The following is a 17292-nucleotide window of genomic DNA, read 5'->3' on the forward strand; positions in this document are numbered from 1 at the left end:
GAAATTATATAACAATTTTAATTTCAGTAAGCTTGAAAAATTCAATTTTCAGACTAAATTCTTAAATTGATCTTTTTTGGGATTTGGTATGCAGGTGAATTAAAGATTAATTATGGGTATTTGTCATTAGATAAAATTATAGAGAGTTGATTTATGGAATTAGCAATTTAGAGTTAGGACTAAATTGTAAAGTTAGTAAAATTAGTGTGAATAATGTGGGGTTTTTCAAAAAGTATGAATTTAATCAAAGCAAATCCTTAAGTGGTAATTCGACCTCGGACGTTTTAGCAAATAAACCATTTTGTGAAACAAGGGGGAAAACAACCTCTCTTTTGTATTTTCACGCAAACTATCTAAAACCTTCTAAAAAAATTCTCTTTAAAATTATTTTACGGGTTTTCAACGATTCTCTGATTTTCTAACAAGGTTTCATAAAGTGCAAGTGATTTCTATCATCAAACTATGAATTTTGATCATTAAACACGTTTTTCTATTTATTCTCTATTTTCCCTTATTTTTGAGTAATTTTCGTTTTTGAAAATGAGAGCCTCGATTTTTTTTATTGTTTTTGGATTATATTTTTTATAAGAATAATTTTAGAATACATTGGGTTAATCGAAAATCAAGTTAGAACGGAGGTTTGGCTTGAATTGCGTGTTTCACTGTCGTTGAGCGAGCTAGAACTCGAAGAAGAAGAAGAAAATAACATTAGATTCAGAGTTTTTAGTGACTTTTGAATGAATTAAAGTCTCTAGGGTGTATTTCCACTAAGGAAATCGATTTTGATTAGGTAGGATTCAAGTTATGCAAATTTCGATTCATAAAGCCTTAAGGAATAGGGTTTTCGGTTAGGCCCATATCATGCTTAAATTTGGTGTTTTTGCTGTGCAATTGTTTGTACTGATTTAACGCATTGTTCAGATATTGATTGTGGCCAAGGAAATCATTGAATCGTCGAAAACAAGACGGAAGGAGAAAGTCATTGCTTTCGATTTGTGCTAACCAATCTCGCTTTTCTTGTTTTATGTTGTTTTATATTAATTTTAACCGTAAACCATTATGTTTCAAAGTTCTCGAATGTTTCATATGAGATAATGCTATTATGCAAGTCTCCTTGGAAGATATAATATCTCATTCCCGACCAGATTGTAAGATTCGAGACATGAGATATCACATTTGTTGTTAAAACAATTACAGTTTTATTTACATTTTAAATATCAATTTATTAAGTTCCAAATTCATTTATCTACATTACTTAATCAAATATGGGATATAAACAAGCTTATGAAATCTCTCATGCTAATCCGATGATGAATTAGGGACTTAAATATACCATAATCAAAGTAGGGATTTACTTGTTGAATATGGCCTAAATGTAATATATTCGTTTGTATACTTATATTTTTTCGATCAGATTGGTTTAATAAAATTACTCGTAAGTTACATTAATATGTATATTGCCTTCAATGATTTTTGCACGCAAAGTAAAATGAAAGTAAGTATTGGTTTGTAACACCCCATACTAGACCTAATCGTGAGGTTTGAGTTATGGAATGTGACAATCATTATTGGTGGAACTAACGTCACATAAACATCATACAATCATCCGCACATGCCGGTAAATATAAATCACATTCATTTTAAGCTACACAATTATTTTTGAGTCCCACATGAGCTTGTTAAAGCTCTTTTGCTAACCTGTACATGAATTAGGACAAAATTATAAAGTTTTAATAGTATCGGACTGACATCGCGGTTTCAAGATTTTCACCTTGCGAAATCATCAAGTCAGTGAGTCATGTTGCGACTTCAGGTATATCGACGTGGCGACGTGACTCATTGTCGGCCTTAAGCCGTGACCTCGGGGTTGAAGATCACAACCTTGTCCCTATTTTTGGCAAAATGTGTTGGAAAAATTCTACTTAAAAAACACTATTCTTACACAGGGAAAAATAAAAATTTAAAAATCGAGCCGATTTGTTATATAGGTGCGATTTCAGTCATAAGATCAGCTCACCCAATTTGGAACAGCTATACGAATTCACCTACTTTCTTTACCAAAACAAGGAAAGAAACATTCAGGAGTTGAACTAAATAGCAACTTCTCGTAATTAGAATTGTCCTTAAAACTTTCAATACTTACACTGGCATCGATATTTCTATAAAAATCCAACCTTTCATTAACCCCAAGAAAAAAGTTCAGTTAGCTTCCAGAATTCCTTCAATACCACCTTTGTCAATTCCTCTCCAACTTCAACAATGCCATTTTCTTTCTTTCATCTTCTTTGCTACATTACTATAATATTTGCAGGTGATATGCCTTTGTTTTATATCTTACATCTGCAGTTTCAAGTGCTTTAGTTGTAAGGAAATTAGATCCTTCACTTTACTAATATCTGGAATATTGGGGTTTGATGATTTGTAGAAGTTGATGCAGTAAATGAGGGCGCTTCGAAATCTAAATCTAAATTAAGGCTGTTTGTGTTTGGAGACTCATACGTTGATACGGGTAATTGGAGAAAATCCATTGGAAGTTCGTGGAAAGAGCCATACGGCATCACTTTTCCTGGCAAACCATCTGGTCGCTTTTCTGATGGTCGAGTCCTCACTGATTACATAGGTCACATAATTTTCACCATATCTTCTATATTGCTAAATTTAACGAATTTATTTATTGAAGGAAAATCTAATAAATTTATTAAAATATAATGAAATTATAATAATATTTCCTTACTTTGGCACCCACACAAAATCGATGAATTTTTTTGTTACTTTATTTATTTACATGAAAATGGATTGTAGATATTGAGCTCAAACCCACACCTATTAGATGCCATCTTTAGAGTGATTTTATGAATAACTAGACTTAGACCTTGCTTAATTGTGATATTTTTTTTTTGATACTTGTGTAAAAGTTTAAGGTCAAGTCCTCGTCTAGCTAATATTTTTGTGTCGTAATTTAGGAGTCAGTTTTAACAAAAGTAATAAGCATTCATATTCACCAATAAATATTGGATGTAGTGGTAAGGTGCATTATATTTTAAAAATGAGAACCTAAGTTCAAATTTTGAAAATAAATTTATTCAGTAAGTAACCAAGAATCTCGAATATGAATTATAAAATAGACGTGAAAAATACTAAAAAAAAATTCATATTCATTCGTCTCTCATAAAAATAAATAAAAGAAAATTATAATTCCCTTATTAGTAGTAAACTTTATAACGATCTTTATAAAGAAAAATCATAATGAAATCATCATAGGTAAGTTATAATTAAATCGTAAAATATCTAAAATATTTGAAAATTTATTTTATAATGATTAAATTTTGCTATTAGTCCTTATACTTTGTGAATGTATTGGATTTAATCCATATACTTTAATTTGGTCATTTTCAGCCCTTGTACTTTTCAAATTTTAAAATGTTCTCACCAAAGATAATGATTAAATTCTTTAAGTTTTACTATTTCCCCAATTTGATGGACCAAAAATATTATCATATGTGTAATGTCATGTTAGCTTATTATTTCCACATATTACTCACTAAAAATTTAATTAACGGATTAACTACTGTCATTTGCATCAAAACTAAAATTTCAAAATTAAAAAATTACAAGGACTTACAATGATTCAATTGGAGAATATGGACCAAATCTACAATTATACATATAGTACAGGACTAGTGGTTGAATTTTAACCGGTATTATTTAGGTGAAGACTAAATTTTCAAAATTTGAAAAGTATAAGGACTAAATTCTCAACTTTAACAAAGTACAATCACTAACAGTAGAATTTAACCAATTGATAAATAAAGGTTTTTTTAAGCAATAAATAAAGTTTACTTATAATTAAATCATAAAATGCTGTTTATGCATATATTTTATTTTTACAATTTTATAATCCCACTGCTAGCATGAAAATAGAACTGTGTGATTTATTTGAAAATGGTGGCAGCATCGTATTTGGGGATAAGAACTCCAATAGCATACAAATGGAGGAAAGAGGTGAAGAGATCAAATTTAGAATATGGTATGAATTTCGCGTATGGAGGGACGGGAGTGTTGGATACTTTGGCCAATCAACCCAACATGACTACCCAAATTGATTTTTTTCAACGTTTGGTTGAACAAAAAGTGTACGGTAAGCAGGATCTCGACAACTCCGTTGCCCTCGTCTCGGTCGCCGGCAATGACTACGCTACTTATCTTGCTAGGAACACACACGATCTCCAGGTGAGTTAATTTGGTATCCTAATTATCTGATCTAAAATTTTTCATGTTTTTGGAGAAATTTTGTATAATCCAAGTAATATTATCCAAATTTATATCTCATTTTGGATCATTGTCTAAATCCAACTTTTTTCTTCAAAATTGAAGATTTATAATTTAGCCAAATGAAACACCTTTCACCATAACAATACAAAAAATATAATATAAAATTTTAATCAATTACATAATATTAATATAACATGATAATGTAAAATATCCGCATTTTCATCTTGAAGAAAATCAAATTCAAATAAAAATCCTGAACTTCAAGATGAAATTACTAATGTGTCATTAAACTATTAGAAAAAGATAATATCCCTATTTCATACAATTCTTTTTCGGTAGTCTTTATCCTATCACTGAATGTATCATTTTTTTATTAATGTACGTACCAATACTAGTTTATTTTAGTGTTCCGTTTCATATTTATCAAATATCTTTTTAAAATAATAAGTAATACATTAATATTATATATAAATAAAATTTCCTTTATATTTTATAAAAAGTAAAATTTATTTGAACATACTTTTATCAAAATTATTTATCAATTTTAATTAATTTTAAGGGTAAACTACACCTAATATCACTAAACTATTAGTAAGTTTATGTTTTGTTCACTCAACTTCAAAATGTTACAAAATAGTAATTGAACTATTTAAAAGTTTTCATATAAGCCACTAAAGTGGCTGTAAAATTTATTGTTATATAGCCTTTTCATTTGCACTACTTGTACCAATCGAAAATTTTTATTACCCTTCTCTTCTACAATTCAGTTTTTTTATATGAATAGCTTCAAATGTCACGAATTTGCGAGTCTAAATTCAAATAGTTTTCTTCTCCAATCTCCAACATTGATCGTTAGGTCGACTTAGATTTAAGGTATGCTCTTCTATTTCTCGATGAATAATGATCCAGCGCACTAATCTTGAATCATTGTTTGGAGCTTGCTAGTCAAACTTTTAAAAAAACGTAACAATTCAATTACTTAAATAAAAACTTTCAAATAATTCAATCATCATTCTATAACTTCCAAAATATAAACTTACTAATAATATAGTGACATTGAGTGTAATTTACTCTAATTTTAATCTTCTAATAGTAAATTTAAAATATTTTAAACTTTTAGGAGTTAACTTGTATATTAAACAATAAAAAATAACATTCATATACATATAATTAATAATTAGTGGAAGAGATAATAGACGGTTGACGTGAATTCCAAACATGTTAGCATGTGATATGCTAAAAGAGATTATATATTTTGTTTTGATTTGACAGAAATTGGGTGACTTTACTAAAAAGATAATGGATCAGCTGGAAATAAACATAGACAGAATCCGAGGTTTAGGAGTGAAAAGAATAGCAGTAACATTGATTGAGCCAATGGGATGCATACCTCTACAAGCTGTCTCTTCCTCCTATTCAAATTGCACTCAAGCCTTGAACTTAGGATCTAAGTTCCACAACCAAATGTTGAACCAATCTCTCCAAAACTTGAATGCTAAGGACAACTCTACTGTTTTCATCACCCTTGATCTCTACGATGCATTTTTTTCAGCTCTAAACAAGTTTACAACGCATGCACCAGGTATCTTTATATATATATATATATGATACATTGGATTAATGGGGATAGGAATAATTAAATTGGGTTTGTATGAAATTGCAGCAGGAAGTTTGGGATTGAAGCCATGCTGTGAGGGAAAAGATATGGGGAAATATTACTGTGGAAGTGTGGATGAGAGTGGGGCAAAGCTGTACACTATTTGTGAGAATCCAAATTTGTCATTCTTTTGGGACACACTCCATCCTTCTCAGAATGGTTGGCATTCAATTTTCTCCTCTCTACGATCTTCCCTTCACAAGCTCACTATCTAGTCATCACTTTACTAAACCAAATACATATACTGAAGCTGGATGTAAACTTGGGAGAATTTAATTATTCAATGAGTAGATTTCATGTCTCTTCTGTTTTATTATGGGATTAACTTCATCCTTAAAACAAGTGTTATGTCATCAATTTTTACATACTCGTCTATATCCCATATCTTCATGTACTAAGAATAAAAGTTTTAAATAATTGTTCTTACAGAAAAAACACTGAAATTGTAAGATTGAAAACAAAAAATCCATAACTTCGATTACACTATTTAAAAATAAATAATTAAATTTAAAATGAAAGAACCAAAAAGGTCCAATAAGTTTAAACCAAAGACATTGAAATTCTATGTAAGATATTGTTGATACATGGTGTCAACAGAAGTGGAGAAGGAGGTGGTCAATATTTTGGTGAAGTAGAGAGGAAAAAGATAATCCTATCCTATCTGGAATTCCCTCAAATGGAGCATCTTGGGATTATTTAAACCATGGCTTATCCATGGGTTTTCGGGTCGGATTTGGGTCAGGTTATTACATATCTTATTATAATTGTGTAACAATTTGTGACCCACTTGGCCGAAGAAGAATTATAAAATGACTCTTCTCAGACAATCTGACATTTAAGAAGTGTGTGTAAGCTTACCATGTAAGTTTTAACTTGAAACTTTGTTGAGCAAGTTTTGTTGTTGGATAGTGTGATACAGGAATCAAAAATTGTATTGCAGAATATTATGTACTATATTTCTTGTAAGAAAGAATTTGTTTGTAAATTAACAAACTCAGAGAAAATTTAAATCAGCGAGCTATTTGGAAGTTGTGATCTTAAATCAGTTAAGTTAAAAGAACTTAGGTTGCGAGCGTAAATCAACTAACCTTTAATCATTAGATCAGAACATAGGTCAGTGAATTGTTTCGAAGTTGCGAGCTTAACTCGGTTAACTCAAATAACTGGAGGTTACGAGCTTAACTCAACCAACCTTTAATCATCAGTTGGGAACGTAGGTCTGTGAGCTATTTGGAAGTTGTGAGCTTAACTCGGCTAACTTAAATAACTGGAGGTTGCGAGCTTAACTCAGCTAACCTTTAATCATCAACTGGGAACGTAGGTCCACGAGCTATTTCGGAGTTGTGAGCTTAACTCAGTTAACTCAAATAACTGGAGGTTGCAAATTTAACTCAACTAACCTTTAATCATCAATTGGGAACGTAGGTCCACAAGCTATTTCGGAGTTGCGGGCTTAACTCAGCTAACTCAAAATAATTGGAGGTTACAAGCTTAACTTATCTAACCCTTAATCATCAGTTGGGAACGTAGGTGTAATGCCCCGAATTTTTGAACTATTGTTGTTAGTTTATGTTAATAATTCAATCTGTATCTGTGGCTAAGTGTTCTGTTGTGTGATTGAGGTTAGGGGTTCAAGTCTCGCTTTTAAGAAATTTCGTTATTTTTGGTTCAACTATTATGATTGAACTGTCGACTTAAGTTTATTTATGTGTTAATTTGTGTCAAGAATGAGCTTGTTGGTTCAATGGTTAAGTTTCTATGTATCCTTTGGTCTTGTGTTTGAGTCTTTTTGTAACGACCCTGTAACACCCCTAACCTGTATCCGTCGCCGGAATAGGGCTACGAGGCATTACCGATCAATTACAGCATACAACATACATTTCTCATACATGAATCCATTACCACATAAAAATTAATCAAACATAATCATATTGTCCCTTATAAGGCTCTACGAGACGTTAAAACATGCTTGGAAGAGGTTCGAGACTAAATCGATAACATTTGAAAACTTTGGAAAACTTAAAAAATTTTCATGCATACAAGGTTCACATGCCCATGTGAACAGGCCGTGTGCCTCACACAGCTACCAGACATGCCCGTGCGTCTAAGCCGTATAACTTTCTGACTTGTTTAACTAAGATTCAGGGATCACACGGTCGAGTCACACACCCATGTGCTCAACCGTATGGCACGAAAATAGGCTTGATTTAAGCCATTATTCCTACCTATCATTCATGTACCTAAAAGCATTCATTTGGCGTTATTTTCACATACAATAGGCAACCAAAAATAACCATTTCATGCACATTTCATACCATTTAAATTCCATCCATTTTACTACTCAAATCCATAACCAAAATCATGCCAAAACAATATGCCATAACCTTAACTTCTATATGCATTTTCTCACCATCTTATTAACTATTTCATGTCTCGAAACATATCAATTCATCATCTTAAAACCAATTCACAACATGTCATTTCTCAACCATGACACATCATTAATAATTAGCCAAATCAATTAACCATATAGCAAACACATGAATCCATACTAAACTTGCCAAAAGATAAGACATTATATGCATCTTATATTACTTATCAAACTTATGAATTAAGCCAACTTATATGGCCAAATACATACCAACATTTACAAGCCAAATCTCATGGCTAATATCATAACTCAAAACATATCATCACATCACTAGCCTATACATGCCATATACCATATTTACGAAGCATCTAAAAGTACCAACAAGTAGTCGATAGTGTGATGACGGTTCCTGATGATCCCCAATGTCCGAGCTAGCTTCTATAATCTATGAAATAAAGAAAGAACACACAAAGTAATCTTTAAAAGCTTAGTAAGCCATGTACAAATAAAATTATACATGAATCAATATCATTTCCATCAACATGAGTAAACAAATATAAGCTTACAAACCTTCCCAAATGTATACATATTCGATTTCATAAGTGAATTCATCAAATATCTCACTTTTCAATACTTGTATGAATCTCATACATACCTGAGTCACTTAACTCATTTACACATTCTTTCTCGACTTGACTTTTCCCATTAAACCTTTCAGAATCGTTAAGGATACTCAGAAATCATATATAGCTCATACTATGCCATGTCCCAGATATGATCTTACATGTTATCACATATCGGTGCCAATGTCCCAGCCATGGTCTTACACGAAATCATATAACAATGCCAATGTCCCAACCATGGTCTTACATGTAATCACAATACAATGCCAATGTCCTAGACATGGTCTTACATGTAATCACATCTCGGTAATTCTAATGTCATGACATTTGTATCCTATACTATTCCTAAGGTTCGTACAGGACTTTCGAATATCACAACTTCGTCAATTCTTGCTCGTATTTGCTTGTTCAACATTCATAGTAATTCAATGACCATTAAACATTTATAAATCAATTTAAAGGTATTTATTTGCATATGAATTTACCTCGTATATACGATGAACGGATCGGAATGACTACTTACAACTTTCAATTTCCCCTATCTAAATCTGATTTCTTTCTTTCTTGATCTATATGAATTCAAATTTAACTCATTTAATCACCTATTCATTCAATTTCATCAAAAAATACTTATTTGGGCATTTTTACACTTTAACCCCTAAAGTTTTACATTTATTCAATTTAGTCCTTATTTCATAAAAACACAAATTACACCAAATTTGACAAAACTCATGCTTGGCCGAATTACCATAGTGCCACTAGCAGCCCATATTTCACATTTATTTCACATTTCAACCACATAATTTACACTTTTCACAATTTAATCCCTAAAACGCATTTTTTTCCAAAATCACTTAGCAAAACATATTAATCTAACATTTATCTTCCCTTTTTCATCGTAAAACCATTCAAAAGCTCAAGCATTCATCAAAGGAAATTCACAAAATCACCAAAAAACTAAAAAAATTATGGCACGGGCTAGCTAGTACTCAAAGCAACGATCACAAAAACGCAGAAATCATCACAAACGGATCAAAAACCGTACCTTAATCAAGCTTAATATGTGTCGAAACTTAAAACACCATAAATGGCTTTCTTCTACCTTAATATTAGGCCAAGATGAAATAAAGATGGACAAAAATTAAATTTTTTTTATTAATAATAACTTTATTTACCAAATACCAAAATTAACCTTAATGAAACCATTATAAAATCACCTAATACATGGCCATTTATGACCATTCCCATTATCAATGGTCTAATATCATCATAAGGACCTTTGGTTTAATGAATCATAGCAATTAAACACTTTTAACAAATAGAATACAACTTTTGCATTTTACGCGATTTAGTCATTTTTCTCAAATTGAGCTATTAAACGATAAAATTAGCTCACGAAATTTTCACACATACATGCTGTCATGCTGTAAACACATAAAATAATATTAAAATAATTTTCTAACATTGAATTTGTGGTTCCAAAACCAATGTTCCGGTTTAACTAAAACCAGGTTGTTACAACTCTCCCCCCTTAGGGATTTTCGTCCCCGAAAATCTTACTAGTGAATAGGTTTGGATATTGCTTTATCATAGAATTCTCTGGTTCCCATGTAGCTTCTTCAACCCCGTGTCGATGCCATAATACTTTCACTAATGCAATTTTCTTATTTCTCAGCTCTTTGATCTCACGAGCTAAAATTCTAATCTGTTCTTTAACATATGACATATCTGATTGAATTTCAACTCGATTGGGGAAATGACATGTGAAGGGTTGGATCTATGTCATCGTAGCATTGATACATGAAACACATTATGAATTTTTTCTAAATCAGACGGCAATGCTAGCCGATAAGCCACTAGCCCAATTCGCTCAATAATCTCATATGGTCCGATGAACCGTTGACTCAATTTCTTTTCCGACCGAACGTAATATCTTTTTCCTTGGTGACACTTTTAAAAACACTTTATCCCCGATCTGAAACTCAATGTCTTTCTATTTCAAATCTGCGTGAGATTTCTGTCGGTTCGAAGCTACTTTCAAACTATCGCAAATTACTTTCACTTTTTCTTCTGTTTCTTTGATCAGATCAACTTCGTGAATCTTATTTTCACTAAGCTCAGTCTAGTACAATAGTGTTCTACATTTACGACCGTATAGAGCTTCATATGGTGCCATCTTTATACTTGATTGGAAGCTATTATTATAGGCAAATTCAATCAACAGAAACTACTTTTCTCACGTACCTTCGAACTCAAGAATACAACATCACAACATATCCTAAAGTATCTGAATAACTCTCTCAGATTGACCATCCATCTATTGCTGAAAAATGGTACTGAAATGTAGCTTTGTACCTAATGCCTCTTGTAGTTTCTTCCAAAATTGTGAAGTGAATCTTGGATCTCTATCCGAAACAATAGATAGTGGCATTCTGTGTAACCGAACAATCTCAAAAATGTACAATTCTCTAATCTAACAAGTGAGTAATTTGTACTTACCGGTACGAAATGAATAGACTTCGTTAGTCGATCAACGACAACCCAGATACCATCTTTCTTTTTCAAAGTTAGGGGAAAACCTGAAACAAAATCCATAGTTACTCTATCTCATTTCCACTCAGGAATCATAATAGACTATAATAAACCTGACGACACTTGATGCTCAGCTTTGACTTGCTGACAAATCAAACATTTCAAAACAAATTTTGAAATATCCCAGTTCATACACTACAGCAAAACAGGCTTTTAGCGGCTTTTTTTGGGCTATAGCAGTGCTTATAAGCGCTGTTAAAACTATTTGAGACGCTTTTACAAGCGCCGTAAAAAATGCCGCTAAAGACAACGCCGCTAATATTTTGTGGCGTTTATGTAAAAAAACGTCGTTAAAGAACATGACCGTTAGCGACGCTTTTACCACAAACGCTGCTAAAGAACATGGCCTTTAGCGGCAGTTTTCCCACAAACGCCGCTAAAGAACATGATATTTAGCGGCGCTTTCCCACAAACGCCGCTAAAGAACTTGACCTTTAGTGGCGCTTTTCCCACAAACGCCGCTATAGAACAGACCTGGAAAAAACGCCGCTAAAGAACATGACCTTTAAAAAAATATATTTTAATTAAATAATATTTATTTTTATGATAAATATTATATTATGTTTTATTTTTGAAACTTGAACTTTAAACTATATATTTTTAAGGATAAATAAAAAATATTAATGAAATTAAATTTTCTATTAAAATAATAAATTAATAACACAATTAAAATCCAAAAGTTAGAACTCATGTTGTCTTAAATATTAAAATAAAAATAAAAATTTAGAATCAAAACTAAAATAAATAATAAAAATTAGATTAAATATAAAGATATCAATAAAATAAGATATTATAATGAAGTTACTTAAATGAAATAAGAACTTAAATCATAACCATGTAAAATATAATATTTGAATATCTATTCCCATGTGAAATATCAACATTGATTATTTAAATTCATTAACTAAGTCAAAATTGCAATTCGTGTTTTTCTTCTTTCAACTCAAATAAAAATAAAATGTTGAAAACAAAACAATTAAATAAAAAATAGAATAATTATTTGACACGAGATTATTATTAAGTATATGCAAATATGCAAGCAGGCGATTACAAAACAGGGTGTAGTTTTTGATCAACTAATTAGTTGATCCTACTGTATGTTCTATCTATAATCTGCTCAACTAACATACAAACATAAGGCATTCTAATACTGTTTTGCACATAAAATATCTAAAAGTCACACCTGAACTCGGATTCAGAGCACATACGGTGTCAATTGCATGTTGATCAATATCATCCTTATTCGCTGCTGCAATGCCTCCCACAAGCATTCGTAGAGGTAGGAGCTAGTCATTATGTGCCTTCTGCAAATTAACAATAATGATTATGACAAAGAGCTCATTCAATTAATTTGATATAATTTAATCAATTAATTCAATAGTCAATTAACAATATTAACTATTATGGTTAAAATGCTAAAATTTATATTTTTAAAAATATATAAATTCTAATAATAAAATTCAAATCAGCATTTTGATAGATTCAACAATACTAACTGATTGAACTAACAGATAACGATTAAATTAAATTATGTCAAATCAAAGTACAATGATTAAATATTAAATTTTAGCATGATAGAGGGACAAAACTATTTTCAAATTTTACTTATAATTCAAAAAACAATTTCATTAGGAAGCAATTGAAATAAACTTACATACCTCCATTTCAACTTCTAACGGTGCTTCAATAACCTCAAACTCTGCTCCCTTATAACTCAGGGTACGACATACATACATTCCCCTGAAATTTGGAAGAAGATTGTGTAAGAAACAAAAAATTTATCCAGTAACTACTTTACAGAGACATTCTAACCATTTTACCTTGCTTTCATGTCCATTGCAACAAGTTCCAATGCCCCAACACCTCCTTTGTCTAAAGCAACTGTGAAAATATTCATTTTACAGAAAGTTTCAACCAAAATTCTAACTAGTGGGAAACAATTTAAGAAGTGCATAACCAAAAGATACTAGATCTCAAGCAGGCACATATGACATGAAAAGTCATAAACGAGATTGGAGAATACTAGATATTTACAATTATTAAGTAGTACATCTCAGTATTGACTTGTGATTCGATTGCTGCTTATTAATAACAATGCCAAAAACTTATTTCTACATGTAAATAAGCTAGTATTTTCACAGTATGGGCTTCTTTGAAGGTTACATGGAGCAAAAATGACTTTAAATTGCAGAAGGCAATTTTTTTCTTCTTTCATAAATAAATTGATAACTTTGCGAAAAAAAATGTGCCTAAAATAATCTCAATTTTAGAACGCAAAATAGAAATAATATACAGAGTCATTAATACAATCATTAAAAGAATTTGAACATTAAGGATAAAAACGTAAAATTTTTAATTTGACAAGGAATTCAGAAATAGGGAAAAAATGTGTGATGGTAAATATTCAAAATAATACTTGCGAACCCTACAGAGAAAAAGAGAAAGGGCAGAGATTGGAAATCCAATTAATCATATGCAAAAACAAGGACAAAAGTGAAATACATAGAGAGTGAAAAATTTATCATTATTGTTGCACCATGCTAATAGAATTGTAGCAAAGCAACTAGCATAACAAAGTTTTTTTTCATTATTTTGTCTAATTGCAATGTTAGATATGGTATTTATTAAGTGATTTCTAGTGCTTAAAATTCAATGTTCAGCAATGTTACATGGACTCTTGACTTCAATATCATGTATAATGTACTTGTGGCAAAGACTCTTGAGCACTTCAATATCATACAGCTGTGACATTGATCAACAAAATTAAGGGTGAAAACCAGAAACCCCCCCTCTCAATAACCCTAAAAGACACTAACCACCTGGTTGGTTCTGAATGTTCACTTTTCCCCCCTGACTTTTTTTTATATTAACTAAAATGCCCCCTTCTCACTAACCCACTGAAGAAAAAAACCAGAGTCATATAATATTAAGAATGAAAATGACAAACAATAATTTAGAAACAACAATTTAGTTTAAATATGTTCATGATATCTTTTTCCATATATTTTACACTTTCATCTTCCATTCAAAGTCACACCTATCCACTTCAGCTATTTAAATCTGATCTTGCATTACATTTTTCAAACTTTCCTAGGGAAAATAAAATACTAGATAGCAATTCTAGAATAATGAATTCAAGTAAAAACCAAATCTGATTATAGAAAAAAAAAATCTAAAACATGAAAAAGACAACTAGGGAAAATGAGAGATATTGTTGTAGATTTAGCACTTAGTAGGAGATACTTAAAAGGGATTTTTAAAAAATTATGGAGAGAGAGAGAAAAGCTAATGTGTACTAAAAGAATGAAAGAGAAAACAGGGAATTTGAAAAAGACTATAGCTAAATAAAATTAATGAAATGTCAATCTTAAGACAAGAATTCAATGGTGCACAAATTCACATTTTCCAACAACAAACATGCTTTTAAAAAAAAAACTTTAATTTGCACTAAAAACAAATTTCAATGCAGTAATAAGCAAAATTTTTCAAAATATTAATGAATTAGTTTTCTGGCTGTAAATAAAGAAAACCCCTTCTTAACAAGTATATATGGAATAAAACATCTGTACTTTTTCTTGTTTCACATCTTTGTTTTCAGCAGCAAAGAAAGAATCTGCTAAATACATTCATAACCAATTTTTATCTATGGACTACAAATGCAAAACCGAGATGAAAGAACAACAATAGAAAAAAATAACATCTTAGATAAGAAAACCACCTATAAAAGTAAGGATTTGAAGACCACCATTCATACAAAAATCTAAGAGCCAATAATACAACATCTAAAAGTTTCTAACCAATATAAGACAATTTTCACCGCAGGACAATCCTGTAAATGGTCGATGAATCATCATGCTTCCTCACACAGAAAATAATGCCAAAGACAAACTAAAATCAATTCAGACATAATAAAAAACCACAGGGATAATTGATTCAAATATAAAGAATCAATTTACCAAGTCCAAAGACACAGTAGCACAAGAATCATCAGGCATTTGCATAGCTCAGTTAAAATCCATAATTTCTCTTGCTAAATGATGCTACTTGATATTGCATCATATCATTGGCAGGTGGTGAGTAGAGTTTCCAACCGAAAGTATTTGATGTGCTAAGGTTCAGTAGTTTAATATTTGACATGCCCTCGAGGTTTAAAATCAACAAATTCACTTAAAATGTAAAGAATTATGAATATCTACTTCTGATTTTGTTTGAGGGGGGATGGGGGTTATAAGTATTTTGAAACTACATATGAAATATCATGAAAACAGAATAAGAGATAAATTAATTCCCAGTCAGCAGATAACCTAAATGTAATGTGAGCAAAAAACAATCTAGTTATCACTGTACTTTCTTCCTCACCATAACCCTTAATTTTATTCTTTTTTTCCCCTTGCTGACAAACCATAACCTTAATTAATTGTACTAATTTTATTGGTTGTACAAAATATTTGACTGGAATATGACAAGGTATAAAAAAATGGAATATGGAACGAAAAAAACTGTCATTAGAGGGTATAAAGATTAAACCTAAAAAACTCTGGAAATCGGGGAAACCCAGCTCCTCCCCAAAGACCAAGCCTAATCATATAACCCATATTGTCTGGTTCAGATGCCCCAGTTGCAGAGTAATAAATAACCCGTGCTTCAGGAAGTCGAGCCTATAATTTCTGCAAATGCAAAGCACTAGTTAAGGAATTTCTAGGAAGACAATTTTCCATTATTGGAAGCTCATGCATATGTGTATGGTCCAGCATGAGGGTATATGAACACTTTTTCCAGATGATTATATCAACCAAAGTAAATTAAAGAGAAGGAAAATATATTTTTTTTTATTTTAAAAAGAGGATTAGGAAAACGGAAAAAAACCTTGAAACTAAACAACAGCCCCTCGAAACAATAAGATGTTCCGCCAAAAGAGGCGAATGAGAACCGAGAAGAAGATGGCAAAAAGAGCTGAGTGAGGGTTTTGGGTTAATCTCACTATGTCTTGCTTACCGATTGGTTACAGCAGAGGACTGTGATGGCGACGCAGTAGATGCTCGAGTCGACGGCCATGTAGTAGATGGTCGGGTCCGATGATGTAGAGATGGGTTGGGATTTTGATTTGGTGAAATTTTAGGGTTTGAGGGAAAATTTTTAGGGGAAAAAATTAAGAGCACGTTTGGTTCGCTGTATTGGATTAGAGATGTATTGGATTAGAGGTGTAATGGAATAGAGGTGTAATAGCCAATCAACTGTTTGGTTGAATGTAATGGAATAGAGGCGTAATAGTAAAATTGTGTTTGGTTGAATGTAATAGAGGTGTAATAGCATAATGGAGAAAACTAAAATGACCAGAATACCCTTAGCATAAATTTGTTTTGGTAAATGATTATTGTTATTGTTATTTAAATTTTAATAAGATTATTTATTATCAAAAATAAATAATTTAATCATATTTAAACATAATTATTATTTAATATATTTTAATTAAAATATATATTTTAATAAAATTCTTAATAATTAGCAGAAATTTGTTTTGGTAAATTATTTTATTTAAATTTTAATAAGATTATTAATATCAATAATAAATAATTTAATCATATTTAAACATAATTATTATTAAATATATTTTAATTAAAATATATATTTTAATAAAATTCTTAATAATTAATATTCTTATATGAATTTACTCAAACCATAATATATGATACTGTAAAATATAAAATAACATAATTATTATTAAATATAATCTAATTAAAATATATAATTTAATAAAATTCTTAATAATTAATATT

The 17292-nt window shown here is 30.8% G+C and overlaps 1 protein-coding gene and 1 long non-coding RNA gene across 4 annotated transcripts; one reads left to right on the forward strand and one right to left on the reverse strand.

The window, feature by feature from the left end:
- Positions 1 to 2150: 2150 nt before the first annotated feature.
- On the forward strand, positions 2151 to 6323 carry LOC107938907 (GDSL esterase/lipase At5g03610). Its single transcript, XM_016872158.2, has 5 exons — positions 2151 to 2311; positions 2426 to 2620; positions 3953 to 4230; positions 5545 to 5854; positions 5936 to 6323. The coding sequence occupies exons 1-5, from the start codon at positions 2260 to 2262 to the stop codon at positions 6142 to 6144; spliced, it is 1044 nt and encodes a 347-aa protein (XP_016727647.2). The 5' UTR covers positions 2151 to 2259; the 3' UTR covers positions 6145 to 6323.
- A 2176-nt stretch (positions 6324 to 8499) lies between these two features.
- LOC107925831 (uncharacterized) lies at positions 8500 to 16782 on the reverse strand. 3 transcript variants are annotated; one of them, XR_001692074.2, is made up of 7 exons: positions 16511 to 16782; positions 16043 to 16182; positions 13336 to 13396; positions 13174 to 13255; positions 12724 to 12819; positions 11423 to 11502; positions 8500 to 8745 (listed from the first exon to the last, which is right to left on the reverse strand). It is a non-coding gene; the product is annotated as an uncharacterized lncRNA (long non-coding RNA). The 3 variants fall into 3 exon arrangements; XR_001692071.2 differs by having other exon boundaries at positions 12699 to 12819; XR_001692073.2 differs by having other exon boundaries at positions 12699 to 12819; positions 16382 to 16699.
- Between the last annotated feature and the right edge of the window lie 510 nt (positions 16783 to 17292).

Source organism: Gossypium hirsutum, chromosome A12 (assembly GCF_007990345.1).
Source record: "Gossypium hirsutum isolate 1008001.06 chromosome A12, Gossypium_hirsutum_v2.1, whole genome shotgun sequence".
Classification (NCBI taxonomy): Eukaryota; Viridiplantae; Streptophyta; class Magnoliopsida; order Malvales; family Malvaceae; genus Gossypium; species Gossypium hirsutum.